At 39.4% G+C, this 21,906-nt stretch overlaps 3 protein-coding genes across 4 annotated transcripts in view; 2 read left to right on the top strand and 1 right to left on the bottom strand.

Annotated features, from left to right (window-relative positions):
- Positions 1-68: 68 nt before the first annotated feature.
- bola3 (bolA family member 3) lies at positions 69-1,338 on the bottom strand. Its single transcript, XM_079662744.1, has 4 exons — positions 1,169-1,338; positions 937-1,066; positions 719-807; positions 69-526 (listed from the first exon to the last, which is right to left on the bottom strand). Exons 1-4 carry the CDS (start codon positions 1,235-1,237, stop codon positions 461-463), a joined length of 354 nt encoding a protein of 117 aa, XP_079518870.1. The 5' UTR covers positions 1,238-1,338; the 3' UTR covers positions 69-460.
- A 1,171-nt stretch (positions 1,339-2,509) lies between these two features.
- On the top strand, positions 2,510-20,672 carry LOC307027981 (polycystin-1-like protein 2; the record flags this gene model as incomplete). The annotated part of the gene is made up of 41 exons (XM_079662674.1): positions 2,510-2,825; positions 3,466-3,624; positions 3,708-3,896; positions 4,449-4,559; positions 4,870-5,017; positions 5,137-5,366; positions 5,458-5,868; positions 6,288-6,415; positions 6,511-6,649; positions 7,354-7,552; positions 7,639-7,750; positions 7,842-7,983; positions 8,183-8,395; positions 8,823-8,965; positions 9,245-9,424; positions 9,500-9,637; positions 9,991-10,137; positions 10,217-10,341; positions 10,436-10,556; positions 11,034-11,162; positions 11,245-11,470; positions 11,617-11,807; positions 11,900-12,130; positions 12,506-12,607; positions 12,700-12,878; positions 12,965-13,111; positions 13,213-13,412; positions 13,866-14,092; positions 14,175-14,391; positions 14,707-15,179; positions 15,782-15,878; positions 15,960-16,100; positions 16,180-16,365; positions 16,981-17,311; positions 17,624-17,757; positions 17,855-17,982; positions 18,065-18,225; positions 18,931-19,141; positions 19,260-19,361; positions 19,448-19,579; positions 19,694-20,672. 41 exons carry the CDS (start codon positions 2,510-2,512, stop codon positions 19,862-19,864), a joined length of 7,467 nt encoding a protein of 2,488 aa, XP_079518800.1. The 3' UTR covers positions 19,865-20,672.
- Positions 20,673-21,327: 655 nt separating this feature from the next.
- Positions 21,328-21,906, top strand: part of nfat5b (nuclear factor of activated T cells 5b) — a 44,637-nt gene continuing 44,058 nt past the window's right edge. Inside the window, exon 1 of one of the 2 annotated variants that reach the window (XM_079663722.1) lies at positions 21,328-21,638. In XM_079663722.1, coding sequence (XP_079519848.1) covers positions 21,566-21,638 — 73 coding nt within the window. In that variant the 5' untranslated portion in view covers positions 21,328-21,565. The remainder of the gene's footprint in view (positions 21,639-21,906) is intronic. The other variant, XM_079663721.1, reaches the window with a different exon arrangement.

Raw genomic sequence — 21,906 nt, 5'->3', positions numbered from 1 at the left:
TTCCTATGTACAATTCAATGACCAGTTTTTTTCAATTTAAAATTGGAAAATACTGCTTAAAAAAAGGGTCTGTAGTAACTCTTTAATGCTTGGAACGGTTATATGTATACTTGTTTCCATGTTTATCATCACACCATCAATATTATCAACCCTGAGAAGACAAAGAAACCTACATTACTTCACATCTTACAAGTATTTGATCAAGTTGTTTTGTGCGTTCTGTAGCATTCACCAGTTTTATATATTATCTTGAGAGTAGAAGATAGCAATCTTAAAAAAGGATGATTTAGTGTAATCTGATATAATACAAATGTCACATTCTTAATATGTGCCCCTCTGCTTCCCTGCACACACTAAACATTATTATAGATTTCACTTACTACACAATATCCTCTAAAATACTACATTTGGTATACAGTTGATGAACAAAGGAAGAGGTCAACAGTGGAAAGGACTTTCTCTAATGTTTTGGAACATCAGTGAATATTCGCAGTCCATGCATTCCTTGAATCTCTTCCTTAAGGGCCTGTGGAGAACAAAACACAACAGCTGATGAGTAACATGGAACCACAAGTATAAACTTCAATAAACATCAAAGGATAATCTTGAGAACTTCAAGGGCATTGTTGACAGACAGATATGGACAAGAGTCAAAGATACAACAAATATCGGACTGCATAATATGTCACAAGGGCTGATGTTATTTTTTATGATTTACCTCATTGACTAATTTGTGTTGTTGGATGGTCCTTTTTCCTTTAAACTCACTCGACTCTATATGGATCTCATACATGGCCCCACAACCACCTAAAAAGAGCACAATATCACACTTTAATTTCAGTATGTTGTACACATGTCTAAAAAAATTGACTTGAACATCTGGAATAGGGTTCAGGCAGAAACGTGCAGCCAGTCACGTGACAGGTGTCTGTTTACCTGATATATCCACAACTTTAAGCGATGCGGCCGATGGAAACTTCTCCTTCAGTATGTTAACGATCCGGGTCTCTCCGTCTGTCTGTGTGGAAACACATCTCTGCTGCACATGGCCGGACACAACAAAAACCTGTGGAGGCAGGAGAACAAACGACGGTGAGCGACGAGCTACGTCAACTTTAGCTTTCTGCTGCTAGCATAACAGGTCTAAACTGCAGAGAAGTGTATTTACTTGGTTAGTGTGAAACACCCGCAGAGCAGAGAGCATAGTTCCGCTCAAGCTCCGTTTAAGGGCCAACATTGTAAAGATATAGCGTCAGTATAATCCCGGGAATTTTATTAAATCTACTGTGTTTATTCAGAAAGTCATGTCCTCGTCGGAGAGAGCATCGTCTCACAATTATGACGTCAGACATCCGGGTGACTCGGTTTGAGATTAAAACCTAAAACCTTCAAAAACATGCTCAGAGATGTTTGATTATACACGATAATTTAATTTGGACCCTCTAAGATATGTATATTATATTGTTTATTCTTTTAAATAATTTTGGAAAATGTTAATCCTTTCTAATCACATAATAGTTTTCTGTTTCGTAGACGGTGTATCATTATGAGCCATTAAAAGGCTTAACATTGAAATGTTATTCTTGACATGTCAGATACAAATATTCAGGTTAACTCTAAATATTCATAAATAATCCAATTACAATTGTGTAGGCTATATGGAATCTAATGATCTCTGAAATAAGCACATTGGAGGCAAAGGTGCTAGTAGGCCATTAAAACGTAATTTTATAATAATTTAAACGTAGATCTTTCTCTGCAAAGAATTTCAGTTATCATATGAGATAAAACACAGTTGGAATTTTGTTCCGCTAAGCGAATAACTGTACAACAACAGGCCCCTGAAGCTGAAACTGTTGTCAAATCAGCAATAATATTTTTTCCTTACACCTTTGCTTTTTCTGCCATTTCTTTTCAAAATGTCTTCTGGGAAAACATCTGTCCCAGAACATTGCAGCTGGCATACCTAAATCAAATGCAGTTGTTGTTATGTTATTAATAACATCTGTTTCTGTCTGCCATGTAAATGCTCTACTAATCTTCCATAGAGGAGAATTCTTCATAACGTTTATATTTACATTAATGTATATTTGTTTAAGTTAATAATTTAACACCATGTAAGAGTTAAGGCTAATACCTTACCATTTTACACATCACTACGAACACATCAGGCTATTGAAACCCCTGGCTTCCTTTAAACTTCAGGTTGACATTTTCATGTTAGGATCAGGTATGAAAGAGAAGCTTATCTCCCTCTGCAGGTTGTGGAGCCCTACATTAATGGAGGCAGAGAAGTAATCAGTGACTGTTGACAGGGAGCTTTGGCCCCCTTTGAATACAGGTCTGAGCCTTGTTTACACACAAGAATAATGGGAGCATCACAAAGCTGGACAGCCAGTAAGGAAGCAATTGTAATGTCACAAATCATCCCAAAGTGCCAACTGGTGACGTCAGTACCCTTTAAAGCCATGATGTTGCCAACGAGTCTGAGCAGTGCAAGGGTGCAGAGATGGAAAGCACCAGTTTCCCCACTCTGACTTCAATGTTACTCTTCATCACTTGCTATGCTCAGGAGGATACAGAAGCTCTATCCTGCCCAGAATCCCAGGAGGGCTTTGACGGCTCATGCTATGAGTTTGTGGGTCTGCAGCGATCCTTCCTCAGCTCCCAGGGGTGGTGTGAGCAAGGCGGTGGACACCTAGCCTTCATCCTAAATGATGAAACCCAGCAGTTCCTCCAGAAGCACCTGGACCCGGAGAAGGAATGGTGGCTTGGGTTGGCACCTGCCGCTCCAAACCTCACGATCGACTCTGCTGCCACCGATGGTGAGAGGGCATTAGGGAGTGAGGGGGGACAAACGTTGGCACTGCATGGCTTCTAATGCTTCTAATGGCATTATATACATTTTTTATATACATTTTTTTATTTTTTTTATTTTCAGTTTCTCTAACTACTATTTTTAAATAATTGTTGTCACTGAACAACACATTTGAATCTCTGTGATCAATGATTGTATCGAATGATGTCAGTAATGAAGATTACCACCTCTGCTGCTATCTCATTGGTCAGCTGGCATGTCCATTGTATAGATCTGTAATGTGTTTGTTTACTGACATTTGTTAGAAGACACATTCTGATATCTCCCTCCTGCAGCTGGTGTACTAAGATATGTTCGTCATTCATTTAAACATTTCAAAAGGCTGGCTGTCAAGTGGTCTGATTTACAAATGTGTCTTTATATCCTTTCCCCCTTATTCATCCTGTCAACGGCTCAATCTATTGCTTGGTTGTTTTACGATCCCTAATTTGCATCGTAACAATTACCTTAACAATAGGTACAGATAAGGGAAACAACCTTGTGTTAAACATCTGTGGGGATAACATATTTTACAGCATTTGAGCCTAAATAGCTAAATTAAAAATAGTTTATTTATCAAATCAAATGGTATTTTCTTTCTTTCCCAGGTTCCCTTGCCTGGCTGGATGGCTCAGATGTCAGCTATAGTAACTGGGTGAACATACCAGATGCAGACGCAGCCTGTGGACATATCCTAAAACAGTCAGGTTTTCAGTGGGAAGCGGCAGGAAACTGCAGCCAGGAACTCAACTTCATTTGCCAGTTTGGTATACAATCATAAGTAAATCAACAAATAGTATTATACTCATGTTTTGTTTGCTCCCTTAAAATGCCTTCTTTCTTTCTTTAGATTCTGGGAGATCTATTGCCTGTGATGGGCAGAATGCAACAGTACAATGTGGTTCGGGTCATCTTGTAGAGATAGATGACAGCTTCTATGGTCGAAAAACAATTCACTACTGCCGATTAAACCCTACTGCCTCACCCACATCCTCCCAGGAAGAGTGCAGCTGGATAGATGTGACGGATTCTGTAAAAGGTATTATAAATGACATAAAAGTATTTATTTTCGTTAACGTGAATTATAAATGTGGGAACTGTCCTTTTTTTCTGCTCTGCAAACACATCAGCTGTGATGGCAGGCAGCTTTGGGAACATTTTGGGCTTTGTTAAAGCAGCTATAAGAAAATCCCCATAAATTATGTTTTGGTTTCATGTTTTGCGTCAAACACAAAAGCGATCATTGCCCTGTGAGTGCAGACTAAAGGATCACACTCAAGAGAAAATATATTATGCAAATCTCCCCCTAGGCGCTGAAAACATGGACTTTAAAGTATATTTACATTCAGATTTATATCAGTCTAGCATTACTTATGCTGGAGGACTTCATGCAATTACGATGCAAAAAATGGGTGTGTTTCACTGTTGTAAATCCATCACTACACATGTATGTTTATTTACATTTAATAGGATGAACATTACAAGTGTCATGCTTACCTACCAAAACAATATTTCCAAGCCCTCTAAATAAGTATGATTGAAAGATAATCTACAAAACAATTTCATTTCATTAATTTATGTGTCATTCCAGCTAATTGCCAAGGACTGCAGGCGTGCCAGGCTCCAGTGGATCTGAGCTCTTTTGGTGAACCATGTCCTGCGCTGGGAAGTTACCTGTCTTTAGAGTACACCTGCAAACATGGTCAGATTTTACGTCTACTATACAAAGACTACACTTTATATCTCTTAACTATGACTTATGATCATTATTAGAAGGAGCAAATGTAATAATAACATAAGCCTAGCTTTAGCCATATAACCTACCAATAGATTTCAAATAATTGCCTCGCTGGTGTTTTTAGCAGAGTCAATGTAAGTGTCTTGCGCTGTTTTACTGAAACAACAGGTGTTGACCCCATACTTGTGGTTAAAATGTCAGGCTTGTGATATGTGGACACACTTTTCTGAAGCAATGTTTCATGGTACAATTTAACAATGTGATTTTCTCTCAGGGCTTCACTTGTTGTTGAGCAAGCTGGCGGCCGTCTTTGATAATGTCCCCATCACTGTGAAGTGGCTCCTTCATCCTTTTCAGGGAAACCTCACATGCACACTGAATGCTGGAGATGGCCACAATATTGATCCATACAGCCCAGAAGAGTGAGCAAGACTTGCATTGAACCAGATAAATATAAATAAAAAGATTTTCAATATTTGTATTCATTGACTTTATAGGTGCATTTAACTGTATTTGTGCTTGTGCTTTACCTGTCTTGTAGGATGGAGAGCACTGTGATGCATACATTCAACCGACCTGGTGTTTTCATGGTCGTTGTGGAGTGCACTACCAAAGATTACCGTGTTACAGCTCATAAAGCGATAACCATTCAGGAGCCTGTTAAAGATGTGGGTGTCATTAAGTGCTTTAGCAGAAATATGTCAACAGATGGCACTAAATGCAACGCTCTCAATGGCAGGCCTGTGAAGATCCAGGTGATAGTGACAGCGGGTGAGTCTGTCTAACACTGTGTAGGGGATAAATGCTCTGACAAATCACCAGAATGCAGAATAAATTGATCCCCTTTTCCCCCTGTAAATAGGTACAAATGTTTCCTACTCAATCCAACATGAAGGCCATCTGGTTGCAAACTCGTCTGCGGAGAGAGGGATGGAACCCCACAACATGACGCTGAGTGCAGGTTTGGTGGAGAAGCTTGGACCGGGCTGCCACAACCTGACTCTGACTGCCTCTAACAGGGTCACAGCCCACGCACTGACCACTGATCTGGGTCTGTGTCTGCTGGAGCCCATTGAAGGCCTGCAGGCCTCGGTGATAGCAGAGGACGACGAATGTCCTGACTCTACTGACCTCATCATTGGTGTTTCGGTGGAGCGAGGAGCCCCTGTGGAGCTGCTCTTCACTCTGACTGGAGCCAGGGACACGCTCTCCGAGTCAAGAGACATGCTCAATGGCAGCTTACAAGCTTATACGTTCACCAGCCCACTCAAAGGTAGATGCTATTTACAGTACAGCATGTATAAATCAGCTGTATGATAATTAACCTATGACTATATATTTGTTCATATCTTACAGCTGATTTATTCTTTCATTCCAACATTCAATGACTCCGTCAATTAACTGGTTTCTAATGACTTGATATCAATGTTTTCTGTTTCTGTTTTATTAGTGCGTTTTCATGGGATCGAGGAAGTTAAAAGTAACCAATTGAAACTGCTTGGATCACATTAACTTCATAATTGCTAACGCTTTGAAAAAAAAGAATTAATATTATGCTATGGTGGTTTTTTCTTATAATTGTTGTCCCCAGTTAGTAGTCCTTGTTTGATCAACATGTCGGTAGGATGAGAGTTAAATGAAAGCAATAAACCATATATTCAATGCTTTTAACTAAAAAGTATTTTGCTGAAGGGCTGTTGAAGGTGAAGGTACGAGCCATGAATGCCTTCTCTGATTCTGATGTGGAAGTGGACTTGGAGAACATTGTCCGGGCTTGCCTGAATTATTCTGACTCCACCCCACATAAACAAGAAAACGGGGTATAGGACATTGTTATTAAACAATATTAATATATGCATATGTTTAAAGTGTTTCTGTGACAGCACAATGACTCTGACTCTGTTTTCATTTACAGACAGGTAGTGTGACTACAAATGATTTGAAAATAACTGCTGCTCCGGACACTGTGGTTGACTACTCTCAGAGTGTCACACTGAGTGCGACTGGAACTGAATCATTGTCCAGCAAAGGACTGACATTTGAATGGAAATGTAGTAAGTATGACCATTGTTCAACCACTTCACCAAGTCAAATTCCTCGTGTTAACCTATCTGGCAATAAACCTGTTTCTGATTCTGACTTGGCTAATATTAAATGATAATTGAACCATAATTAAAGTGTGTGGCTGTGTGGTCGCCGATGGCAATTTTACCTCGCTAAATTTGGCTCATGTGATTATGTTAGTGCCAGTACAAATTGTCGTCATCAGTATTCAACTTTTACTTTCATTTCAGCCTTTCTGGTGTAAGACTTTCAGTTTCATTTCAGTATAAATCATTCTTACATTCTTTAATTACTAAATAATCAGAAACCTGCCATTTCTTCTGGATTTAAAGATTTTTCTGGTTTTTGTTAACACACTTAACTAGCAATTGTGGTTTAACCTAACCAAGAAGACACCTTTTTATGCAGGTTTTTTTAAGCCAGGATCTGATGTTTACATGTTTACAACTAACTCAGAACCTCCAAATAGCTAGGAGACCATCATTTAAACGCACACACTGTATCACACAGGTATTGCATGGTTAATGGTATGGTGGTTTCAGAGATTGCAGTTATTGGTGAAGTACTTGGTAACTTTCTCCTTCCCTTAATGGAAATAATATGCTGCAATGATACTGTGTGATTTATGATATTTGTCATCTTTTTATTGTTGAAGTGCTATTTTAAAACTATATTTCTGCTTCTTTCAATACAGAAGGAAACTGCAAATGCAAAAACAAAACAAAGGATGAAACTCATGTTATTGAAAAAGATTGCCTTCCGAATCCCTTTGATTTCTTCAATTACACTTTAACTGTGAGGAGGACCACCTGGTTCAGGGAATGGGTTGATTTTGCATCAGCTTCAAAGTGCATTACTGTGGCTCCAAAAGAATTCAAAGATGTCACCATAAGGTAAGAAGGGAAAAGAATAACAGGAAAAAGCTCACGTTTCCAGGTTTTCGGCAACTGCATTCATATATTTACTTTCATTCTTGTAGTTGTGATGATTGCGCTTCATTAAATTTCAATGACAATGTAAGCCTCAGACTGAGGTGTGTGACAACCTGCCCAGATGTAGTTTGGTATATTGAGGACCCAAAACCTGCGACAGTAAGTCTGGAACAGCAATACAATTGATTTTTTTAACTGTGGCATAAGAAATGAATGTGTAAATTGACCATAAATGACCACCTTTTCTCAGGATGACCTCGAAACATGTTACTCTGAAGCGGGCAGAAAGCCACCTATTGAGAGGCAGGAGGGAACCACTGAATATGTTGTGCACAGCCAACATCTGAAGGTTTCAAGGGAGACTTCACACAACATCAGTGTAATTGCTTATGGTGCGTTCACATCCCATAATCAGTCATAAGGTTCTTTTCAGCAAATCAAATTGTAGGTTTTAAAGGTCTTTGGGCCTTTTGAAACCCAGTGCTTTGTTTAAAACTACAAATGACCTATTGGGAAGCTAATATAAAGTGTTGATTTAAGAAAGAAAATACATTGGTTTATAAAATCTGTATTTATTAATTTTCTCTGCAGGTCAGAATGAGCCAGGTTTTGCCAAGTACACTCTTCCAGTACCCGGTCCTGAGCCAACTGAACCAGCTGCCACTGATGCTCCTGCAGAGCTCAGCCCCCCATCATGTAGCATCTCTCCAGGGTCAGGAACTGTTCTTGATGCTTTTGACATCACCTGCCAAGCAAGCTCTTTCTGCTCCACAGGTTGTTTGTATTGCTTCAAAACAGACACAGGTGAGAAGATGCACTGTAGCCTCTTGATTGAATTAATGTTCAAACTACAAAAACAACTCTGTTATGAAGGAACATTTAAAAGAGCAACTTGGGTTGTGCGTTTACAGATTTATAGATTCTCGAGAGATAGATAGATTCTGTACAATGTGTACAATGGGAGTATTCTTTTAACAATGTAATAAATATATTTTGGTATCAAACCATATAAACACAACATATTAATGAAAGCAGAGTAACTTAAAAACTCCCACATATACAAACAAATGTCGAAGAAAGCTTGATGAGAAAAGCTGACCTTTGAAAGAACAGTTCTGCTCTGAAAATAATGACATGTGGAGAATTGTAATGCTTTTGTCATTGAGCAAACATATACATAATGGAGAATTAATTACAACAGTTTTACTTAATGGCATCTTTTGTCTTCAAGGAAAACATCTACGCTGCAGTAATGCAAATGAGGTTAAATCTGTCTTCCTGCCTCTCGGAGATACCAACAACAATTACAGTCTGTCTGTTGTGGTGACTGTGAAAAATGAGTACGAGAAAGCCACCACAACTGTCTCCACTCAGGTTTGTCATCTATCATTAATGATTAATGTAAGAAAGAGAAGATGTGATTTCACAGATAGTTTACAGAAACATACAGATACAGTCCCATAACTCAGATGAGATGGTAGTATTGTGAAGTGTGATGTATGTCATTGGAGGATAAGAGAAATGTGCTGTCCATGTCAAAATAAAACTAATAATAATGGTGATATTAATAGAGGTAAAGATGTCATTGAGTTTGTCTCAGTGAGCTTCACAGTTGCGGGCCGATAAAATCAGTCACTGTTTATATTCCTCAAGGTACGTAAAAGCAGCTCCAGTAAGTCTGTGGAGGCACTCCGGTCTGCAGTGGAGGATTCGCTGAGTCACTTAGAGCAGCAGGGTCTTCTCTCTGGAGAGGCACTCGGACAAATATTCACTTCAGTTTCTGATATGCTGAACACAGAGGACGACAAAGATCATAAGGATGCAAGGACGGAGGTAACAGAATGCAGTTGATGATGAAACTGGATGTTGTTGTTGCACTGAGAGTTAATCAGCATCTCCTTCTTTCAGCTAAGGAAGCAAATGCTTACAAAAATGACCAAAGTACTGCTGGACTCACCCAGCAACACGACTCAGGAAGTGCAAGTGACGGCCAGGGCTGTGGCCGGACTCACCCAGCGGCCAGACGAGCTCACACCCGCTGCTCAAGTACAGTACAGTAGATAACATTTCTGGAAATCAATATGGAAATGCAGTATAGACAGTCCTTTTTTTTAAAGACTTTGTAAGTGAAGGCTTGAATCTGAGTTACTGGCACACAACAACAAATGAAGAGAAAAAAGAAATGTATAACTTTTGGTTCAGGATGCTGGACATTATTTAAAAGCATTTTATTTCTTAACTGCCTGTTTCAACTTAAGTGAACTTAGAAGTAATATGATGTTTGGATAATAATTTCATTCATAAATGTGTGGATCGTAGTATGATACATGTCCATCGTCTCTTTTAAAAGTTGTCTACATATCTACTGTATCTGATCTGTTGCTGTACTTCCTCTTCAGGAAGAAGCAGGTTCATTGTTGGCAGACCTCAGCTTCTCACTCAACACCATCAGTGTTAATCAGGAGGACGGAGATGACGGAGAAGTCGTGCAGGCGGCTACACCAATAGTCGAAGCAGCCAGTAATATTTTGAATGTTTCGTCCAATGTAAGAACAAAACTGTCACTGATATTGCTTAATATCTGTTTTTCCACATACCAAACAACATACCATTTGTTTCCCACAGAAAAAAGTCTCAGATTTTCTTCTTACTGGGATAGGAAATGTTCAAAGTGCTTTACTGAATAATAAAAAGCTGAATGGAGACCCTGCCATCATTGAATCTGGTCAGATCAGTGTGTATGTAAACAGGTAAGAGATGACTGACAGATGAACAAGCTAGTACTTAAAAATAAACTAGGGTTTGCTGTAATAACAAAGATATTTCTGATGCTGTTTCTCGCAGAGTGTCTTCAGAAAAGATGAATTTGCAGGACATAAATGTCCAGAAGAACAGCTCCTCCAGATTTTCCTTCCCCAAACTGCCTGCTCATATTGTCTCTCCAGAGGAGCCAGTGGATGTCAGAGTGAGTGTGTGCAGTGTGAAGGGCATATGCTGTTATAGCCTGATATTTGTTATGTCTATTGCTGCCCTACTATATTGTGGTAGAAATATGTATATACTGCATTTGGACAGCAGGGGGCTTTTCCTTAATAGGGAGAATCCATAAGACCGGCTCAGTTAAAAATGACGGTTTGTTCCTCAAAAACAATCACATAATTGTTTGCATTCCTTACAAATCTTATTTTTTTCTTTAATGCTTGCACTCTTTTGGGCCAAAACGTGTAATTTCTCAAAGCTAAATACAGTCGAGGATAGAGGAATTGTATCTCAAAACGTTATTAATATCTGATAACACTGACACCTACAGTACAACTGTGGAACCAAAATAAAAAGACTGAGCCATTTTGTCTGTAGGAAAGTGTACATAAACAATAGTGGGATCAGGTCTGCTTAGAAATGTTCTACATATGAACAAATATCAGTGTCCTGCTCTTTCCAGATGATGAGTTTTGAGAAGAACCCATATTCTTGGAAGGGGGGAAACATCACAGGAACTGTTGGGTCTGTCTCTCTCACCAGAGTGAACGGCACTGTCATTCCTGTAGAGAATTTACCCGACGAGATAGAGGTAATGTTTGTTTTTGAGTTGCTTTTCTTTATTCATGGTGACTCAATAATTGTTCAGACTAATTTGTTTTCTTGGTTTTTAGATTCTCCTACCAAGGCTTGACGTTGGGCAGGAGAACAGCACAGTACTAGACCTGGCCAATTACAGCACACTAATAATTGACGTTCCCTCTCCGGATGTTACACTGGTGCTAAAAATGGAGCCGTCGGAAAACATCTCCTTCGTGATATTCCTGGGATTTAAAGATTATCCAAATAATGAGAATTATATAGCCAAGACCCAGTTCCCTCTAGAGAATTCCAAAGAAGGTAACATTAGGCTTCCATATATACTTTTTACAGCGCACAGTATATTGCCTAAATACAATTTTAATCTATATTTGAGATCATAATGAGATAATATGCTGAATATGTACATATGTGCCTCCATGTGTGGTTTCTGTATTTGAACATAGAGGAAAAATACACCTGGGTGCTGAGTCCCAAAGACAGAGGAGGAGAAGTCGGAGAGCACTACCTGGTCATGAAGCCCATTATTGAGCCAGGCGTAAAATCCATCAACGCCACAGTCACTGTCATTTCCATCGCAGCCCAGTGCAAATACTGGAATGAAACTGACACTTCTTGGAATGAAGATGGCTGCAGGGTAAGAAAAAACACACATCCGCAGTGGTTTCATCAATATCTTTAAAAAGTGATCCCTGAAGTTTAACAGCCATGTTTTTGTTTTTCCTGCAGGTCGGTCCTCTCACCACGCCTCTGGTCACCCAGTGTCTCTGTAACCACTTAACTTTCTTTGGCAGCTCTTTCTTTGTCATGCCCAACTTGGTGGATGTCTCACGTACTGCAGAACTGTTTGCTACATTCACCACCAATCCTGTGGTGGTGTGTTTTGTGGGGGCAATCTTTGCTGCTTATTTCTTGGTGGTTGTGTGGGCACGCAGGAAAGACATCCAGGACTCAGCTAAGGTGATTCTAATCAAAGACTTTCCACACTTTATATTTTAGATTTGAAATGGCAGACCATTCGGGAGGACTAATTCAGACTGTGTTGCCTACACATACAAAATTATACTCTCAAAGTATTAGCACCATGGTAGAAAACCCCTTTAAAACTGATTTTAAGACATCTCAGTTCTATGTAAACTGGGTGTGGTTTTTGCATTAAACCTTTTTCTACAGAGTAACAACCTGCTCTGATTTACAAAATGCACTCACATTAAAATAACTAAAATAGCAAGTCTGTGATTTAAATGTATTTCAATGTTTTATTCATCTTACATTTAATGATGTATAACATGTCATTGAATTTGCTCATTAATGTAACTTCACACTCACTTGCAGGTCAAGATAACAGTACTGGAGGATAATGACCCCTTGGCAGAGTACCGTTACATGCTGAATATCAGCACAGGGCATCGGCATGGTGCATCCACCTCCTCTCAGGTCAGTAATGCCTGTTGACACAAACAAAATAGTGCTTCTGTTGCACATTATTTATGATACTGACAACTCCATTTACCTATTTTTGTTTGTAGGTGACGATAACCCTACTGGGCACAGAGGGAGAAAGTGACCCACACCACCTGACGGACCATGAAAAGCCAGTGTTTGAGAGGGGTGGGGGGGACATGTTCCTGCTGACAACACACTTTTCACTCGGAGAGCTGCAGAGTATCAGGCTGTGGCACGACAACTCAGGAGCTCATCCTGCATGGTACGGCCTAGAGCATGAGACATGGTGATGATTACATGGGAAGCTTCATTTTAGGCACACACAATAATTATTTGTATGTAATTTAGGTATGTCAACAAAGTGACGGTGCAGGATCTGGAGAATGGTCAGAAATGGCACTTCCTGTGTAACTCCTGGCTGGCTGTAGATGTGGGAGAGTGCTCTCTTGATAAAGTGTTCCCAGTAGCAACCGAGATGGATTTGAAGCAGTTTAGGTAAGACCGGACATGGATCTGATTCAACACATTACCAAGGAATCTGAGGTGGTTCATTATTTCTGAATCCACTTTTCCTTTTTTCCCATTTATATTTTTAGTAACCTGTTCTTTATGAAGACAGCCAAGGATTTTAGGGACGGCCACATCTGGTTCTCTGTCATTAGCCGGCCTCCCTGTAGCACTTTCACTCGTGTTCAGCGAGTGTCCTGCTGTTTTTCCCTGCTGCTGTGCACCATGCTGACCAGCATTATGTTTTGGGGCATCCCCACTGACCCCTCTGAGCAGACTATGGACCTGGGTAGGTTACAAAACCTCAAATGTCAAAGCTTTCAAGGCTCTTAAATTCAGTTTTTAAAATGGAAGGCAGGCCGCCCCTTGGGTGGTCTAAATATTTTCAGGGGAGGTTCATTGAATAATAATACTACATTAGGTATTATAGGGGTAATGGTGGTCTAATGGATAGTGAGGTGGGCTGAAGATCGGAAGGTTGTGTCCCGCCTGGAACACCACCACTAGTGTGCCCTTGAGTAAGGCACTTAGCCCTTAGTTACTCCAGGGAGAATGTCCCTGTAATTTGTAATTGTAAGTCGCTTTGGATAAAAGCGTCAGCTAAATGTAATGTAATGTAATATTACATTAGGTATTACATTACAACTGGATTGCGTAGAATAGCCTTCCCTGAGTCAAACAAATAAATACCTAATGAAGATCAAATCCTTTATGAAATCTAAATTAACACTTAACTTTGCAGGTCACATCGAGTTCACCTGGCAACAGGTTATGATTGGCATTCAAAGTTCAATCATCATGTTTCCCATTAATCTCCTGATCGTGAGTATCTTCAGAAACACTCGTCTTCGAGAGAAGGGCACCAAGACGGACACATCTAAACAAGGAAAGACTGGTCGGGTTTCTCCCAAAGAGACGTCTTCCCCTCAGAAAGAGTTGAAGGACATCACACCAGATACTGTGATCAAGGTAAGGTAATATAGGGCATAATTACTCATCTGTTCTCCATGTCCAAGTGTTTAAAGTGCTTTCTTTTTGGTTTCTTCATCAGGATATAAAGAGAATTGCTCAGTCACTCTCTAAGGCCATGAAGAGTCCTCTGCCTCACCTGGAGCTCCGGCCTGGATATCAGACGGACATCAACACGCTGCTATCTCTGGTGGAGAACATCATACGGCAGCAGAACCGTGCTGATGGAGACTTTTACACTGAGGCCTCTAAAAGGGATCGCTCTATGATTCTCAGCTTACGAGCAGTTAATCTACAAGGTAAACAGCAACGTGACCTTTATAACTTTCTTCATATCTTGTGTTTCACATTTTGACTGGCTGGTCCATTTGGAGGCTACATATTTGGCATTTAATAAATTAGGAATATTCAAAAAGCTAAAGGAATCTATACATATCTAAAAACAATGCAACAACCTCAAAGAAATCTCTTAAAAGAAAACCCAATGGCTCTGAATGTGCATTGTTAAAATGTGTCTATCTCTTTATCCATAAAAAATGTTTACTCTGAATGACACATATTGGCATGATGCATTTGAAATCTTGACGGACTAACACACATTTTTGCATGGACAGAAAACAGTGTGTGTGGGAGCCCTGAGAGGACTTCAGAAGGGGTTCAGAAGAAGAGCAACAACAGTCGGTACCTGTACAAGCAGCTGCGTCATGTTGAGAAGGAGCTGGGTTTGCTGGGTCCGTCTCGCTTTCCCAACCCAGACAGCTTCAACCGAGCCATGCAGCAAGTTCAGGGGATGAAGGGTCTCCTGGAGTACCACCTCCCCTCGTCTGACCTGGAAGGAGAACAGCTGGACGGCAGCCTTAGTCCTGATGAGAGCATCAACGGAGACTCCACCAAGAAGCGATCCCAAGGAGGGCTGCCGTGGTGGTTTGTGTTTATTGGCTGGATTCTGGTGATCGCAACCAGCAGCGTGTCAGGATACTTCACCATGATGTACGGGCTGACGTACGGGAAGGACCGCTCCATCAGCTGGCTAATCTCCATGTTGGTCTCTTTCTTTGAGAGTCTCTTTATTACTCAGCCGCTGAAGGTGAGCAACAATACAGCTGAAGATCCGAACAAACAAGGATAATATAGATAGTTTTGCAAATGTTTAAAAAGTAATTCAATAAGTGAGCTTGGTCTGTTTTAACAACAGACCAGATTGTTTTGTGATAATGAGATGTTACTAAACAGATACACTTAAAGCCAATTAAATGATTTAATAAATAAATCAATTTAATATATTCTCATGTCATTTAAATTAACACTGAAACAGTGAAAGACACATTTTAGTTATCTGAGATAAAGGTCAAATTAAAGCAAACCAAAAGACTAATGGAGTCAAATCTAAAAAAAAAAACTCTGATAAAGGACAAATAAATAAAAGATTTAATAAATGATTTGATTAGGTTTTAAACATATTTGGGTTCTATAATTATCTTTAGAAATGTTTTAAAATATGTTATCTATTATATCTATTTAATTGTCAAATATATATTTTAAGGAATTGTATTAGATATAACATCAATGAAGGAATTGCTTTATAAAAATTGGGCTTTCTGGGTCCTCCACAGATGTACTGTAGTCTGCATTGTATTTATGATACATACACATTATCATCTAGTCATACATTCTGAACTGCCTTCACAGGTTCTTGGATTTGCTGCTTTCTTCGCTCTTGTCCTGAAGAAAGTGGACCAGGAAGAGTACGGAGAGCCTCAGTTAGAGGACAATCTGAGAAACCCAGGTTAGTATTTTACAGTTTTTATTGTTCTTTGTATTGTTTTGTGTGGAATAAAAAACATATAGTACAACATCCCTCTCTTAGATGATCCCGATGCGGTGCGTGCAGCAAGAAGAGACAGCACATGCAGTTTCTATCAGCCGCCTCCTCCTACTGACATTGAGAAGATCAGAAACAACATGATTAAAGAACAGAAAGTCTTCGCCCTCGTAAGAGAGATTCTTGGTAAGAGAACCACTTTCAAACAATATAGGAGGCAATGTAATAGGTTTTAAGATGCTGATGTGAGATGTTTGTGATGCAGCCTACATGGGATTCATGTGGATGTTGCTCCTGGTGGCATACGGTCAGAGGGACCCCAACGCTTACTTTCTGACCCAGCACATTCGACAGAGCTTCAGCAAAGGGATTTCAGAGAGTATGAGCATTCGGGATGTGTTCGACTGGGCCAACACAACTCTGCTGAGCAACTTGTTTGGAGAGTACCCAGGTCAGTGTGTTGTAACCTTATTACGGTAACTGTATTCAAACGATTCACCTTTAACATTTGCATATCTTTGTTTGTCGACTTATTATAAAATGTAAACCCATGCAAAAGATTAGGCTGTCATCATTTTGTATTTATACACGTAGCTAATATCAGCCTTTGTTTCATTTTGGCTTTGGTTACCTGATGTTACAGTAGCTTTGGTCCTTGTATTGAAAATACAAGGAAATAATAGGCCGGTATTGAGGGATTTCTGAATATTTCACATTTAAACTTAAACCCTGTATGAACATTTACAATTATCACCTCATTGTTCTTTTCGCTGTTAAAATATTATTTTCAAATATAAGATATAATACACATTTGTATTGTGTGAACTTCAACTCTTGCATGTGCCTTTGTTCCTTCCTACTCTAATACATATACTTCATTATGTCAACAGTATATTTATGTCTTAAAGTATCGTAACAATGTAAAAAGGCCTGGTGTAGTTCAAAACATGGATTAAGTATAACCCAAACTAAACGTTGACACATAAAAATATTTTTTATATACAAAACGTTTTTTATGAGTTTTCATTAACTGTCTTTATTCTTGTTACCTAATAATCTTTCACAGGATTTATCACAGATGGAAACTCCAAGCTGGTGGGTAACGCTCGTCTTCGCCAGGTGAGGGTGCTTCCAAACTCCTGCCATGTGGCTCCCTCCATGCAGAAGTCTGTGCCGGACTGTCACGCTCTGTACTCCTGGGAGATGGAGGACATGGGCTCCTACGATCCAGGATGGAGCCGCTCTGAGGGGGATAACATCTCGCTGAACCTTCAGAGCCCGTGGACCTACCGGTCCCAGAGACAACTGAGGGCCTACCCCATCTGGGGCAATGTGATGCTCTACAGAGGAGGAGGGTTTGTGGTGGATCTGGGGCCAGATTTACAAAATTCCAGCAGGTATAATGTGTGATATATGAAGAGCACACTGACAATTACTTTAATCCAATGACAGGCAGATGATAACTGAGACAATGAATCTACACATTGATTAGTTGATGACATTAAATTAATGTCAAAACGTTGAAAGTTCAAGCTCCTTAAGTCTTTGGAATTTCTGCTTTTTCGACATACAATAATTAGAAAACCTGCATTATTTGTTGTTCTCCTAACCTAAAATGAATTTCACATGTTTTCTTGTTGATAGTTATATACAACTCAATTGTGCCACGCTTGCCCTTATCATATAATTTAATAATGTTGTTTCTGTAGATCCCTTCAGTACCTTTATGACAACACCTGGTTTGATGTGTACACTCAAGCGGTCTTTGTTGAGTTCACCGTGTACAATGCCAACGTCAACCTCTTCTGCATTGTCACTCTCATGCTGGAGACCACAGCTTTGGGTACGTAGTCCATGTCCAGCTTCTGTTTGTGATCTGCACAGAAACTCTCTTTGCTGTTATAAGACTCATGTTGTCGGTCTCTTTGTATTTCCTCCAGGAGCTTTCCAGTTTCGCAGTGAGCTTCAGAGCGTGCGCCTTTACCAGTCAACCGGCGGCCTTCACATCTTTGTCATGGCCTCTGAAGCCATTTACTTCCTCTTCATCTTCTATTACATGTTTATCCAGGTATGGACTCATATAACTAGAGTTTACTAACATCAATAGTAATAATAAACGCTTCTCACATAAACTCCTCTCCTCCTGACAGGGAAAGCTGATGAAGCAGCAGAGATGGACTTATCTCAAGAGTAAGTTGAACCTGCTGGAATTGGCCATCATCATCCTCAGCTGGAGCGCGCTGTCCGTCTTCATCAAGAGGACTTTACTGGGAAACCGGGACATGGACTACTACCAGAACAACAAAGACCAGTAAGCAATATATTTAACACAATCCATGCAAGTAAATACTCAAGGTCTCTTAACATTGGTATGAACAATAAGTATTGCTTATTTAATGTGCATTTCCATTTTTGTATGTCTATCATGTAGTTAACAGCACACCCCCTCTGTAATACAGTAGTAATACGGGTACAGTTTTACGATTTCACAATCATTTTGCTTTCTTTACTCTGTTCAGATAAATACTGGCAATCACTGACATAAAACCTGAACATTTTGTAGGCTTAAAACATATGCATTGAAATACTTGAGGAGCTTGCAAACAGTTTTTAGAGTATATGTTATGCAGGTGGTAGCTGTGAATGTTAGCTACTGTACCTTGAGCAAGTGCCACTTTGCTCTGTGTGAATGATGGCTTGTAGAAGTAAAGCGCTTTGAGGGGTCATAAAGACTGCATAAAGCTTTTATATAAATACAGTCCATTCACCGTTAAGCTAGTGAAAGCTCAGCTCATTTTGCAATTTGTAGCTGTCTACATATTAGTTTTTTTATAATCTGACAAATGCTCAGTGATAATACCCATTTGAACCTTTAGAAATTAAAATGTACACAGAGAATTTGTAAATTGAATTACAATTCCTATCACTAAATATTAGTGCATTAGTTTGTCAGCTATTATTTCCTCAATCCATATTAAATGCAGTACAATGCTCTGTGCTCCCACGCTGTCTCCAGATATGCCAGTTTCCATGAGACAGCCAAGGCGGATGCAGTGCTGGGGTATCTGATTGCCTTCCTGGTACTGCTGGCTACAGTCAAACTGTGGCACCTGTTGAGACTGAACCCAAAGCTGCACATGATCACAGCCACCCTGCAGCGAGCCTGGACTGATATCTCAGGCTTTCTGGTGGTCATGACGATCATGTTCATGGCCTACTCTATTGCTGTGAGCTGTTTCCCGCACTATAACATCAACATATCAACATGCAGCTGGAGTCACTGCATTTCTTTCTGTTGTATCAGCGAAATAGAACTTTTCATTCACACAGATTTCTTTTTTTCAGTCTAACCTGATGTATGGCTGGAAGCTTTACTCCTATCGAACTCTGATGGATTCTGCGCAGACCATGGTCAGCCTGCAGCTTGGCATTTTTAACTATGAAGAGGTCAGTATGAGACTATAATAATTGTAGCACAGCAGATTTGGACAGCCGAACCTTCTTCAGTGTATGTCTTCCTTCTGATCCTGCAGGTTCTGGATTACAATCCAGTGCTTGGAGCTTTCCTCATTGGCTCCTGCATTGTGTTCATGACCTTTGTGGTGCTGAACCTGTTCATCTCTGTAATTCTGGTGGCATTCACTCAAGAGCAGATCCATCACAAGGTAACTGACTGAGTCTGACGTATTGTCGTATTGCACACATAGTCTCAAATAATCTATCCATTACAAATGACTTGATTCTGATTGAGTTATGCATATTACTCAATGTTCTTCCAGCCATCCGAAGAGGAGGAGATTGTGGACCTGATGTTGATGAAACTCTTCAGTTTGTTTGGACTGAAATCTAAGAAACCAGGTGGCGACGGCCTCTCTGAGAGGCCAGTAGTTTCATCTGCTCCACAAAATGGACTCTCCACGATTTCTTCTGGGAATATGTGTAATGGTTGACATGCTTGTAGATAATGCTTTGCTTCAGTTTTTGCATTCACTGCTTTATATTTACCAATGCAAGTTTACAAATTATAAGTATTTCTCTCTACTGCTGCAGATCTGTCACTCTGGTAAAAGTAGGAACTGAAGACGATCTTCTTGTAATGCACTGAGGCACTGTATTTAGCCTATAGAATATGTTGTTAAGCTAATGCATTTTTGGTTTTGTGACAAATTCTTGTACAATATGATTTATTCCATAAAATATTCCATCATGGATATATATTGAAACATTATATTTAAATAAATCTAAGTAATATATACCAGTGCTCAATCCCTATTATGAGTTAGAGATATATCTTACAACCTAGCGCTCACAAACAAAAGGTGGCTGCTTAAAACAGAAACGATACAAACATTTAAGTTCAGGAATACAATGCCACTACCTTTAGGTGTTATCAGATTCAACAAGACACCATTTAGCTGTATGTATATAGTCAAAATAGATATTAATGTGTAATATGATCTAGAGATCTGTGAACCATAAACATTACTAAGCACTTGATATTTATTGGAAGGTGCGGTTTAATGACCTTTTACCTTCAGTCTGTTGCTTCTGTACCTGTGGCGCTTAACTGCAATGAAACATACTTTACTATTATGAAGTATGTTCAATTATCATTATCAACCAATATCAACCATTGTTGTTGATCTTGTTTGCATGTGATTTTTGATGACCATACGCTGTAAATAGAAAACTGTGCATAGATTCAAAAATAATGTGGACATACAACATTGCAGATAAATAATTCAGAAAAATGATATATTCAAATACACATACATTTGATAATATGTTTTGTTGTTGCACAGAACATCCTGCAAATAAAATAAACCGTTAAACAAGTAAGTCAGATGTGAAGTAGAGAAATAAGTTAATGCAGGTGAAGTTAAAATAAAGGAAATAACATTATATATAATTAAAAAGGAAGCAAAGTAAAGAGGTAATCTTATATGGGGTAGATAAAATGCTAATCTTATGACTCTTACATTTAAACAGTGGAATTAAAAGTACTCCCTATGCGTAATGGCCCATCATCTAAACCTAAAAAGTAACTGTTAACAAGTAAAATAAATTTAATGAAGTAAAAACTACAATATTGATTTCTAAAATGTAGTACAGTATAAGTATAAAGTAGCATAAACTGAGCATACTCAGGTAAAGTACAAGTAACTCAAATGTGTAGTTAAGTACAGTACTTGAGTAAATGTACTTTATTACTATCCATCACTGCATTTAAAACAGGTAACATATAGGGAAAAGCATCTAAACATATTAAAATAATAAAACATATATTTATTTTAAGAAATAAAATGCTGATTAAATAAGTAATGAGGATTATTGAGTTAAGTTAATGATGCTTCATCATAGTTATCTTGCACCATACATAATCCCAACGTGGTTTTTACGTATTGCGTCAGATGTGTGGGCGTAGCTCCCTGTCTGCTGACAACAACACGCATCGTGGGCGGACCTACGGGGGATTCACGAGCGAAGTGACAGCAGAGACGGTCGACCAGCCACAGCGACAGGATCAAATTAGTCTCTACAGTTTTATGAACACAAAGTTGAAGGTTTTTCTGGCAGTCAGAGACAACAATATCGCCCAGCGACGCTATCTGACTTGTGGGTGTCCGGTTTCCTCAGTCTGAGGGATTGCAATGCCCTCTGACTTTATCTCCCTTTTCAGCGGGGACCTCGACCTGAATTCTCCCAGATCCTTGTATTCAAAAGGTAAGAACAGCTTTTTTTATATTATCTCTTCTGGGTTTTAGCTCTAGTTTAAGTGCCCACTTTATTTTAAGTGTGTGAATGTGTGTGTAACTTACTTACCTACCTGGTGGTAAATGTTCATGGGGGGGCGTTCAACCCCCTCAGAGTCATTCATCTATAAACTGCCTCCTGCCACATGCCTGCTGATAAAAGTTCTGTTTTAACTTTTTGAGCGCCTGTAAATATGCATAATGCGTCCTTCAGCTTGTACTCTTGGAGGTTTCTTGGG

This window comes from Notothenia rossii, assembly GCF_949606895.1.
Source record: "Notothenia rossii genome assembly, chromosome: 2".
NCBI lineage: Eukaryota > Metazoa > Chordata > Actinopteri > Perciformes > Nototheniidae > Notothenia > Notothenia rossii.
The sequence above is the reverse complement of the archived record's forward strand: the minus strand, read 5'-3'. Positions and strand labels throughout refer to the sequence as shown.

What these genes read in the sequence shown, in the direction of transcription:
- bola3 (XM_079662744.1), bottom strand. Translation starts at nt 1,237, where the DNA reads ATGTTGGCCCTTAAACGGAGCTTGAGCGGAACTATGCTCTCTGCTCTG. An exon ending in GGGTGTTTCACACTAACCAA is followed by an intron (nt 1,067 to 1,168) that starts GTAAATACACTT and finishes CTGCCTCCACAG; the next exon opens with GTTTTTGTTGTGTCCGGCCA. An exon ending in AACACAAATTAGTCAATGAG is followed by an intron (nt 527 to 718) that starts GTAAATCATAAA and finishes TGTTCTCCACAG; the next exon opens with GCCCTTAAGGAAGAGATTCA.